Genomic DNA, 12,708 nt, shown 5'->3' on the forward strand with positions numbered 1-12,708 from the left:
AAAAAAAAAATTTTAAAAGTAAATTACATTTCCTCCCTGAATGTTGGGTCATTTTTTTTATTTTATTTTGCCACTTAAAATTTATTTTTCTTTTATAACTTTAACCTATTATATTTTAAGTTTTTTTTCTAATTTGTTTCAAAAGCTAATTTATGTTTAAAATTAGATTAAAAAAAATAAGAGATCGACAAGTCATAAAGCATTAAAAAAATCATTATATATAACTCACACTTCTGCCACAAACACAAATCTCAATACAAAAATATATTTTTTATATTATATGATAGTTAACGTGGCATTTTCTATTTAATTTTGAACATAAGTTATTTTTAGAATTAAATTGAGAAAAAATTGAAATATAAAAGGGCAAAGTAGGAAAAAAAAGTCAAGGGCCAAAGTAAGAAAATGACCAAACATAAACAATGTAAAGTATAATTTATCCCGGTAAAAATATACCTAGATTTTTTAAAAAAATTAGCTAAAAGTTTATTTTTATGGGTATATATGATATTAGGTCCCATGATTGATTTGTTTTGTGTTATAAATATATGATTAATGAAATATATTGGTGAGAAATACAAATTATTATTTATTTATTTTTTTTTTCATTTTACCCTCAGTGTTTGGGACAGTTGTTTCAAAGTTTCAAATTTAGATTTTTGGCCCAAGGGAGTGCCCTATATTTTTTTGGTGGCCGAAAGGTTTTTTTTTTTTTGTGACACCTGATGCTAAATATCAAAATGAAATGTTATCATATTCAGCTATTAAAAAATTAGAGAGACTTATTTATAAGTCTTATTTTGGATACTTATGCTATGTTAAATCCTATGTAATTTCTTATAGAGTTTCAAGTCCTATTTAGATAGGAATATATTCCACAAGATCTTATGAGTTGTAAATAAATGGTATTAATATACTATTATACACTATAATAGCAAAATCATATATAGGAAATTGAATATTATCACAGAAAGTAACATTTTCACATTCAATTAAAAAAATTAAAAACCTAGTAAGTTTGCGAAACGTAACGTGACACGTTACGTTACGTTTATGTAGGTGTCACGTTATATTACGTTTATGTAGGTGTCAAGTCACGTTACGTTTATGTAATGTCACATCTGATATGGTCACGTTACGTTACGTTTATGTAAGTGTCACGTTACGTTTCGCAAACTTAATCTATGGCAATATTCAATTTCCTATATATGATTTTTCCATTATTTATGATATTAACAACTAATATTGAGGGTAAATGTGTTAACAAACTTCACACAGGACTGATGAGAATATAAATTTTTTAGTAGGACCATATGTAACATAAATCTCTCTAATAGGATTTGTAAATAATTTTTTCAAAAAATTAAGAACAAAATATTTTTAAATTTTCTTGATCAAGCTTGACTAGGGTGGCAAACCACCTTAGGTTTTTGGGTGTTTGAGTTTGGGTAGCTAAGCAATAATTTAGCTTGAGTTCAGCTTCAGTCAACTCAATTGTGTAACTAGTTGAGTTCAACTTCGAGTTCGAGAAGAAAAAATCAAAATAAATTAATTTGTATAATAAAAGAAAAAAGAAATTTAATAGCATTAGAATTTTTATAAAAACATAAAATTGGAGTTTACACTTCCAAAAAAATTGAAACAAAAAATGAAAACACATCCAAATTTTCATAATCTAGGATGTAAAGATCTAAGGTTAATTTTAGATTTAAATACTTCTGGGAGCCAAATAAAAATAATCAATTGCGAACAGGACCTGTCAATTGGGTCATATGAGTCCAAAGCTCATTGGGCTATGGATCGTCGTCAAGTAAGCATTGAGAATTACATTAAATGCCAAATTAGGGATATTCATGCCGTATGCCGAAACCAAGTAGTCCAGGGTAGTCGGAAGGTCCTGTTGGACAAAACTATGTTGTCCCATCCCAAAAAAGCATGATAAAAAGATAGGACAAGAGAAAGACTTTATAAAGGAGGGAAGGAGGCTAAGGAATAACTTATGCTCTAAGAAAGAGGGAATATCAATAACCAGACATAGAACTGACTGGACCGTCGGAGTGCTAATTCCAACACCACCGGCCGAAATTATTTATCTGTTTTAGATGACATTGTTGGGATCTTTCAAGTCCATCTGGATTCGAGAAGTATTTCCGAATTTACTTCCCCACAATACTAATTTGGGCTATTTTTGATAATTAAAACACACAAGAAGCATGTGTTAGCTAGCTTACAAAATTTTGGTAAAATGTCTTTTAAGTAGGGTTAAATAATTTTAAGAACTCATAATAAGGTATAATTAAATTTATTAAATTGTGATATTGCTAACTGATCTTTAAAAGTATTTGTTAATTTTTAAGAAGATCTATAAATATTAAAATGAATCATGCCACGTGTACTTACATTATCATGACATACGTTTACTCATGTTTAATTTATTATTGATTCGGTGGCCACTCACAAGTTTTGGTCATATTAAGTGGTTATTTGCATAATTGTTGTTACCGTATAATGTAAGTTGTATTCTAGTGTACCAGAATTCCATCAATGAAGATTCGAATTTTTTTTTTTTTTTTTTTTATTTATTTTTTATATATATGTATTCAAAACAATATGTTCTGAAAAATATTTCAAAATTTAAATAATGACATAAATTTAAATATGATACAATATGAGACACATTCAAAATAAATCTAGTCATCACATTTTATTTTTTACATACTTTTTCTAGGTACGTAATATGGTTGTCTTCTAGTGTACCAGGATTCCATCAATGAAGATTCTCAATTTTTTTTTTTAATTTTTTATGTATTCAAAAGTAATATTTTAAAAAATATTTGAAAATTTAAATAATGACATAAATTTAAATTTGATACGGTATGAGACACATTCAGAATAAATCTAATCATTACATTTCATTTTTAGTATGCTTTTTCTAGATACATATAATAATTTTTTATTTTTCTTTTTATTATTTGATCAATAATGCTACATACCTATAAAAAAAATATTTATAATATGCCCAAAATTTAAAAATGTGACTAATACCATACCAAATTCTAAGGAGAAATTGCAAATGAGTGGTATTTCTACAAAATTTTAATAAATTAATAAAAAAAATTATAATTTTAATTTTTAAAATTGATAAACTTTTTCACTTATTTATAAATTATTTTAGAAACTTGCACTGAAATGCAATTTCTCCAATTTCTAAGTCTTTTTATGTTTATTTTTTATGCATACATAGTATTTTTGTTATTTGATAAGCCATTTTTTAATTTTTGACAAAAAAAATAAGATGTTAAACAAAAGGGTCGCAGTCGTTTCATCGACTTAAATTTTGAACCGCTGAACTTCATACTGTCCTAAGGGAATAACTACATATGAACCACTAGGTCAACTGACCTATCCATATTTAATAAGCTATTCAAATGCATAGTTCTTAAGTGCTATAAATATTTCTATATATTCAAAAAGTATTACTACATCCATCGATTTTGGACTCGTTTGAATTATTTAAATTTATGCATATCGATCGTCTAGCCGGTCATTCGATAAGATGCTAGTCACCAAGTCGGATGCCGATTGACACATCGATAGACAAGAGTGACAGTCGCGATTAACAAAAGTGATGCTAGTCGTCTGGGCAGTCGTTCGATCGGCTATCCAGCCAAACGTTAGGGAGTTCAAATTCGGTGGCTAAATTATTTTTCATATTCAAATTCTTAACAATTTTTTTTTTTTTAAATCCTTTTCACATTCTAGAAACAAAATAATAGAATTTATGTTAATCATGCGACCTTCTCATTTTTATTATAAATTAGGATACATGTTAAGTAGACTTGAAAAAATGAGAAAATTACATATAAGTGGAAGAAGAGGAAAAAAATTACCAACACATGAGGAAAACAGTCTTTCATTTGCATCCTACAGCATATACACTTGCACCCCTCATATGTTGGTAATTTTTTTCTCCTCTTGCCTGCATGTAGTTCCTCCTAAAAAAAATTTTACATTCTTTATTACACTAACTTGCATGCATAATTTATAATTTTTTTTTTTTTTCATTTCTTAACATGTACCAAACTACATGTAACAGTTCTCAAAAAACATGTACCCTACTTTCAGAGATTACAAAAATCCAAACTAAAAAATTACAATAACAAATCAGATTATAGATTCCATTTACCTATTTGACAAGCCATTTTATTATATGCGTAGTTGTCAAAGTGCTATAAATATGTCATTAATCACCTAGTTTAATTACCCAAGTCTCTCTCTCTCTCTCTCTCTCTCTCTCTCTCTCTCTCTCTCTCTCTCTCTCTCTCTCATGGCTTCTCTAGCATTCTCCACCACCGGAACTAGAATTTCGCCACCATACACGGCGGTTTCTGACAAGTTCATGCATGTTAGAGATGGGTCTTTCTGTGGGAAATCCGTTTTCTCTAAGAAACACAGCACTAGGGACTTAACAATCACCAATGTCGCCAGCAAATTGCCTGCAACTATTCCACCGCCGGAGAAGAAAATTTCCACCAGTGACCGGAAGCTTGTGGCATGGACAAGCATCCGGCAGGAGAGGTGGGAAGGAGAGCTCGTGGTCGAAGGCGAGATTCCACTCTGGCTGGTATGTTTTGGCTACGAATTCCTCTTTTGTCGTTATTTAGACATATAAAACACGTAACCAGGGTCTTGAACTACCAAGGAATACTATGAAAGTTATTATAGAACAGAAGTTAATATAAAAGTTATTATAGAACAGAGGTCAAGTGTGAAACATGTTTATATATAGAGTTAGCATATGATTTAGTTAACTTTTCACAATAATCCAGAACCAAACGCACAACGGATTTTCTTCTCTTTTTTTCTTCATCTTTTTGCATCATAATCACTGTTATTATTATTTTCATTGGATTCATCACTTATTAATAGGCTCAATGACATTTCAAATTCAACTTTTTTTTCTTTCTCATTAACTTTTGTATCATTCAACTTATACACTTAGACGGTGTTTAAAATGATATAAAAAAATATTTTTTTTGACTTTTTATGAAAATATATATAAAAATTTTAAAAAATAATAATAATAATTTGATTCGAAAAAAAAATATAAAAAATAAAAAAAATATGTGTTAATATAAGAGATGACAAATAATATCTTAATTTCACCGAAACGATGACCGATAGACACACAAGGATGTGGGCCCAATGTTTTATCTCTCTTATGTGATCGTTTCTACTATCAAATGCTTGTGTCTACGTAAACTTTTTGTTATTTTCGCACCGAGATGTTTACAAAGATAGATTGTTGATAAAACATTACCGAGCACAGATTTTTTTTTTTGTCATCTTAAAATAATATTAGTAGTCGATATCCATATTTAATTGTATATTTATTATATTCCCTTTACTAGAATAAATTTTATAATATAATTTACCATTTTTGATTTTTTTTCTTTTTTATTATTTTGGTGGCATTGATGTTGCATTTGACCAAAGCCTTAAGTGAATACATGCAATCCCATTCCAAATTCAAATTTTCAATTTTGTATCATATCAATGTCACGAATAAAAATATGATTTATCAAATTAAATAAGTGAATTGATTAATTTAGTTTCTTAATGTAATTTTCATGCAGAAAGGGACGTACCTAAGAAATGGCCCGGGCCTATGGCACATAGGGGATTACAATTTCCGCCACCTCTTCGACGGCTACGCCACCCTCGTCCGCCTTCACTTCGAGAATGGCCGCCTAATAATGGGTCACCGTCAAATTGAATCTGAGGCCTACAAGGCGGCGAAAAAACATAACAGACTTTGTTACCGTGAATTTTCCGAGGCCCCTAAGCCCGACAACTTCCTAGCCTACATCGGCGACTTAGCAAACCTTTTTTCCGGTGCATCATTAACTGATAATGCCAACACCGGTGTTGTTAGGCTAGGCGATGGCCGCGTGGTTTGCCTCACCGAGACAATTAAGGGGTCGATAGTGGTTGACCCCGACACATTGGACACATTGGGGAAATTTGAGTATAGTGACACATTAGGGGGATTAATACACTCGGCTCATCCGATAGTGACCGATACAGAGTTTTTGACGCTGTTGCCGGATTTGGTGAGCCCCGGGTACTTGGTGGTGAGGATGGAGCCGGGGACGAACAAGAGAAAGGTGATCGGGCGGGTGAATTGTCGGGGTGGTCCGGCACCAGGTTGGGTGCACTCTTTCCCTGTGACTGAACACTATGTGGTTGTGCCTGAAATGCCATTGAGGTATTGTGCCCAAAATTTACTAAAGGCCGAGCCCACACCACTTTACAAGTTTGAGTGGCACCCTGACTCCAAAGGGTTCATGCATATTATGTGCAAAGCTAGTGGCAAGATTGTGAGTTCTCTCTCTCTCTCTCTCTAAAGTTATTAAATACTATTATTGATCGTTTCTCTATATTAGGCAATGATGCACACACAGTAGTTGATCGAGGTGGTTGGCTCTGATCGATTCACATGTCATATGCATTCACACACAACCAATCAGGATCTCCCATTTCTATCAGCTATAAAGAAAAATTATGGACTTAAAAAAAGTATTTGAAAATGAATAGTATAGTATTAATTTAGAGTGAGTCACACTCAAATAGAGTAGAACATTAAACTTGTTGATATTTATTTAATTAAAATTTAAACAAAATATAGTTTTGTTAATATTGGCCTAGGAAAAGATCTAGGTTTTTCAAACAAATCGACAAAAAATTGATGTGGCAGTATTAGTGCAAGTACCAACATTGCAAACACTATGATGTGCATGTTTTTGTATCGACATGTGTAGCCGGCTTAATCGAATCCAAGATAGAATTGATATCATATGTCGTTGTCTTATAATACGATGTTCGTTCGTTTATTCATTTGTTTTTTGTTAGGTGGCGAGCGTGGAAGTACCACTGTACGTGACGTTCCACTTTATAAATGCATATGAAGAGAAAGACGAAGATGGGAGAGTAACGGCTGTCATCGCCGACTGTTGCGAGCACCACGCCGACACCACCATCCTTGAGAAACTCCGCCTCCAGAACCTCCGATCCTCTGCCGGCAAAGACGTCTTGCCTGATGCTAGGTATCATTTTCATATATATATATATATATATATATATTATTATTATTATTCAAATGAAATTTACTGTTTATTATTGGTTTTACTTACTACTATTTTGTTTTACCTCATAGATTTATTCGTATAATAAAAATTCTGTGTATATGTATAACACATCACATTTAAAAAATCGTCAAGACTTTAACGTTATATGGCAAACAAAATAGGATTAAGAAGTTCAGTAAACTATTTAAGTCAATAAATATATTCCCTTCATTTTAAAATATTAATTTCTTATTTTATTTTTTATTATTCTAAAATATTAATCCATTTTCAAAAATCAAAGAATAGTATAATATGAATTTATTATTTTGCCTTTCTTTTAAATTTATTAATAACACAAAAAGTACAATTATGATAATTGATATTTCTAAAAAAATATAATATCAAAGGGTTATTTTAAAAAATTAATATTTTAAAATATAATAATTATACTATCAAAAAAAATTAAATTTCTCAAAAAAAATCATTATTTTGAAACGGATGGAGTATATATAATGGTCCTTATTCAATAGGTAGATATGTTATGTGATAAAATGTTTTGGGATGTATAGCTCTATATATATATATGGAAATTTTATTATAACCATGTCACTTTTTTATCATATTTCCTTATCATTGCACCCAAGTTCAACTTCTATGACATTTTGTGCAGTCTGGTTGTAAGCCTTATCATGGCCCCATTCCTACGATTTGATATAAGCTCATTCATAAATAAATTAATAATAATAATAGAATCAAATAAAAATCAAATTGATTTGATCATAACATATGATTTTTTTCAAATTTATTTTTAAAATATATATCCAACAATTGTTGAGCAAGGCGGGCAGTGTCCTAGTGGTTAGTTAGGGACCATGTATCCCGTGCTCATGGCTAAGGTTTGAACTCTGGAATCCCCATGCCCCCTCCCCATAGGTAGATGATGATATTGATGTTCTTAGATTGTGTTTGATTGGAGAATTTGGGAAGAAATTTGAATATATATATATATATATAAAATTAAGTGAAATACAGATATATTTTATTTACATTTGACTTACCTTTTCCTTTCCCTTTCGAAATATTTTCTTAGATCTTCCAACCAGACACAACCTTAATGTACTCCAAAAAAAAAAACAATTGTTAGAGCCCTGAAGTAGTAAAAAATGGTTAGTTCCAAAAATCAATGGGGTACGTGACTTGTCCTCCTCTCCATGCATGAGCTCTGTCAATTACAAACATATAAATCCATAATACTTTGATTTGTCCAAGAAACCTAGGGTTGAAACTCACACACACGTGTGTGTATATATGCATGAATCATTAGACTATGTTTGCAAAAGATTAATGAAGCAGTGAATATATATTTTTATATATATGTAGGGTTGGTCGATTCAGAATACCCTTGGATGGGACTCCAACTGGGAAGTTAGAGGCAGCATTAAACCCAGATGAACATGGAAAGGGCATGGACATGTGCAGCATCAACCCTGCCTTCTTGGGCAAGAAATACAGATATGCTTATGCTTGTGGTGCCCAACGCCCTTGCAACTTCCCCAACACCCTCACCAAGGTATAATAAATCAACTTTATGAAAACAAAAATAACAACAAACAATAATACATTTCTAAACATTGATAGTTGACATACTAAAGCTTTTTGTTTTCTTTTCAAATGGTGGATTAATGGTTTTCATTGTATTGCAGATTGACTTATTTGAGAAGGTGGCAAAGAATTGGTTCGATGAGGGTTCCGTGCCCTCAGAACCGTTATTTGTGCCGCGTCCTGGTGCTACAGAGGAAGATGATGGTGAGTACTATATCAGTACCAATAATGTTATGTACGTAAAAATTAATGTAGGACTCTGATTCATTCTAAGTGTATGTGTGCATGTTTTCTAACTTGCATCTGGTCTCGATGTAGGAGTGGTGATCTCCATGATTAGCGACAAAAATGGGGAGGGATATGCGTTGGTACTAGACGGATCGACATTTGAAGAAATTGCCAGGGCAAAGTTCCCTTATGGTCTTCCATATGGACTCCATGGATGCTGGGTTCCAAAGAAGTAGAATGGCATACATCGTGTAGTTCAAAAAAAAGAAAAAAGGGAGAAAAAAAAAGACATACATCATGAAGAAAAGCTTGGAGGATTATATATATACCTTCATCACAACAGCACATGAGTGTCATAGGCGGTGTTACAGAATTATAGTTTAATAGATGTGTTTGTTTTTTGTGATCATTTGTCGACAATGATGTTAGATGATCAAATTTGGATATCAATTTTGATATAATCGATGCATGTACCGATGTTATCAATGACATATCTCGGATTGTATTCAAATTTTAGGATCCAAATTTAGTCAACTAACATTACTGCATTTGTGTGGGGAGTTAAAAAAAAAAGAGCAGCATTACTGCATTTGTATGATATGTTTAGGAATGAGTGGCCATGTTATGGGGGATTAGGAGTTCTTTCCCTAGTCATTTCTAGAAATGTAAATTTCAATTCATCTGTGTAATATATGAAGTTTCAATACTATATATATGTATAAACTTAAACATGTTGTGCTAAATATTCTCAATGTGAATGAATCATGTCCAGAAACATGACCGCGACGTAATTTTACAAGGAACCAGCTTCTCTCAAATTGGAGAGAGTTTAACTTTGTTCAGTTGGGCTCGTGAGTCTCATCATGAGTATTACTTTAATAATCTGGATCGTTCATCTTGTAAATCTTTGTATGTAGATCAATAAATAAAAATCAAATTAATCCAATAATTGTAATTACATGATTTCATCATATTTATCTTTTAAAAATTTAGATGATAAGTATATTTTTTAAAACAATTGTTAATTTTTTTTTGTATAGCCACAAACCTAACTGGACAGAATTGGACTTCTCTCCAAGTGGACAGAGGCCAAATCCTTCTGCACTCACTTCACCCTTGATGAGAAGATAACATAACAAGCATACAAAATTAAGGAAAAGGAATAGGTGCATGAGAGTAGTGGAAGGAGAGTAAGAGAAACGCTTGGGGTTCTTCATATGGAGTGAGGGTCTAACAGAGTAAGAATATAAGGTCAGCTGACCCATCAAATTGAAGGTTGGGGTTATTTTACCAAAAGGTGATATCTTTTTGGGGTGCAATTTTTGTTGTGTATTTTTACACAAGAAAGAGTTGTACCCCATATTTTTGTAAATATTTTTTTATCAAATAGACTGATCAGTAGTTTCCCATGTATATATAATGCATTTAAGTCATTTTTATTTGACAGAATTGTGTATCCTATCTCATGTTTGGATTGACATGTGATTATGGGAGGAATTGATAAAATTCTATCAATTTTGCAATTTAACTAATTAGTCCGAACCTCTCCTTAATCCTCTATTATCAATAGTCCCTTCTTATGGGTGATACCATGTCCAGATGGATTATTAGTCGAGACCTAAATTTTCTTAGTCAAACATTGGATTATGTAATTTGTTAGATTATTAACCCAATCCTAAGGTCATCTCGACCCAAACAAACATGCCTTATTGATTTTAGGGTGAGATTTTTTCATGTGATCCCATCAAGCCGAACGAAAAAAGTATGTAATCTAATATTTTGTTTACCATTTGAAATCAATCTAATATTTATTTTTTACTAGTTTGTTGTCAATCTAGTAAATAAACAAAAAATAAAATAAAAATTAAGATTTATTTTTTAAATTAGGAACATCTTAATTGAGTTGAAATTATGAATAATTTCATTTACAATAGAGATTGGTTTGATATAATTCAACTTGTGGGGAAGCTTTGCATTATATTTTAGAGAGTGGAGGACCTAAAAAAGGGACAATTCCATATAATGGCATCATTTACATCCAGTCAATGTGTTGATGTTTCCATTTAATACATAGAAATCTCAACAGAGGCTTCGTATGATTATGCATGCAGGGTATAACTTGATGTATTTTTTCTCTCTCTGTCTTTCCGTTTTTAGAAAAGATTTCCGGTGAGATGCGATATTTACCTGGTATGCTTCCGATGAGGGAGGAGACTAGGCTACGTCGGAGGATCCTCTTTCTGGGGGGCTGGTCCTTCGAGATTGAGGAGACGGCAGCAAGGCAATGGGGTCATCGGTGCCTGACTATAGTGGAGCGAGGGCAGGGCTTGTGCAGGGAAGTAAGATTGGTTGGGTACGAAGTGGGATGGATTGGCGCGAAGTTGCATATGGCGTTGCGGAATCAAGGCTGCCATGTGTCTGTGGGTCGCTTAGAAGGGAAGCAACATAGTGTGGCAACTTGGACTTGTGCTAAGGAGAATGGCAGCTCATCGTTTTAGGTAGTGGTAACATCGGAGGGTAAAAGAACTCAGGTGTTCCTTTCCCGATCGGAGTTTGGGGATGGTTGGGAGGGGGTGGCATTGGTTATGGAAGGTTTTGCCAAAGGGGATGGTTGGGTGACCAAGATTGATGAGGCGAAAAGGAAGACGACCGCGAGAAGAGTTGTTATGTCGTCTGTGGGGTTTGGTGAGTCAGTGGAGGGAGGCGCTAAGATGGTGCAAGGTGTGGCGAAAAAGGGGTGGTTTGGCTTGTTGGAGAGGGTGTTGGTGGGAAGAGTCGGAGAGGAGGGGAGCAAAGGGGTGGGCTTCTCAGCAATGACGGAGTGGGTCAGACAGTGGTGGAAGATGGTAAGGAAAGTGGAAATAAGGCCGATCGGAAGTCAAGACTTCTTGTTTGTTTTACCATCACGTCGAGAGGTAGAGGAGGTGATGCGGCGCCGGTAGGTGATCGATGGGTGTGATCTATAACCTAACCTAGTGGATAACGGTGATGGGACTACCATTACATCTTCATGGGCAGGCGACATATCTAGCAATCGGCGACAAGTGTGGGGGCTTTGTGGAAGCTGATGAATAATCAGTAGATCTGAGAATAGTACGATCGCAGGTCAGAGTTGACGAACGCATCCCGAGTAGGGTTTCACTCCGATAGGAGACATAGGTGTACTCGATCCCTATTTGGTACGAGATGGGGCCAATGATTAAAGTTGGCCCACCGTCGGTAAAGACGCGCGGTGACTCTCAATTTGATAAGGAAAAGCGACGATGGAGGCTTGAAGATCATAGGGATTTGCGGACTGGAAAATTTGGGGATAATCAAAGATATAGGAGGGAGGATTCTAGAAGTAGGTCTTAGGGCAGACCATACCAGCCTAAGACAGAGGTGAGCCCATTTGTTCAAGTTATGGGCCAAATGGTTACTAAGGCTAACGAATTGGGCCAGCAGGATATGGGCCCTAGGTCTAGGGCACCTGTGCAAGTGGGCCAACAACTTATAGCGGTAAGGGGTAATGAGGGCCCAACCTTGAAGTCAAAAGAGCCCCAGGTCCTGGACACAGGAACGAGTAGCCCAACAGAGGAGTTGCGTAAACACTTGAATCCAATTGTCGATCGGGTTTTCGGGTCACTGCATGGTGGCATTCAGTTGATACAGTGCAACATAGGAGGTGAGGCGTCAACGTCAAGTAAAGAGGTGCAACGAGAGCTGCAAATGGATTTGACCTATCCGACGTCGCTTATACACCATGAGCAAC

The 12,708-nt window shown here is 33.9% G+C and overlaps 1 protein-coding gene and 1 long non-coding RNA gene across 2 annotated transcripts; one reads left to right on the plus strand and one right to left on the minus strand.

Moving 5' to 3' along the window:
* Positions 1-4,101: 4,101 nt before the first annotated feature.
* CCD8 (carotenoid cleavage dioxygenase 8) lies at positions 4,102-9,700 on the plus strand. Its single transcript, XM_082901705.1, has 6 exons — positions 4,102-4,624; positions 5,637-6,380; positions 6,913-7,106; positions 8,508-8,697; positions 8,831-8,933; positions 9,048-9,700. The coding sequence occupies exons 1-6, from the start codon at positions 4,328-4,330 to the stop codon at positions 9,191-9,193; spliced, it is 1,674 nt and encodes a 557-aa protein (XP_082757831.1). The 5' UTR covers positions 4,102-4,327; the 3' UTR covers positions 9,194-9,700.
* On the minus strand, positions 4,579-12,338 carry LOC145806051 (uncharacterized). The gene is made up of 3 exons (XR_014348484.1): positions 11,145-12,338; positions 5,649-5,785; positions 4,579-4,707 (listed from the first exon to the last, which is right to left on the minus strand). It is a non-coding gene; the product is annotated as an uncharacterized LOC145806051 (long non-coding RNA).
* Positions 12,339-12,708: the final 370 nt, after the last annotated feature.

The sequence above is a fragment of the Camellia sinensis genome, chromosome 13 (genome assembly GCF_055761805.1).
Source record: "Camellia sinensis isolate YWXY chromosome 13, ASM5576180v1, whole genome shotgun sequence".
In the NCBI taxonomy this organism is placed as follows: domain Eukaryota; kingdom Viridiplantae; phylum Streptophyta; class Magnoliopsida; order Ericales; family Theaceae; genus Camellia; species Camellia sinensis.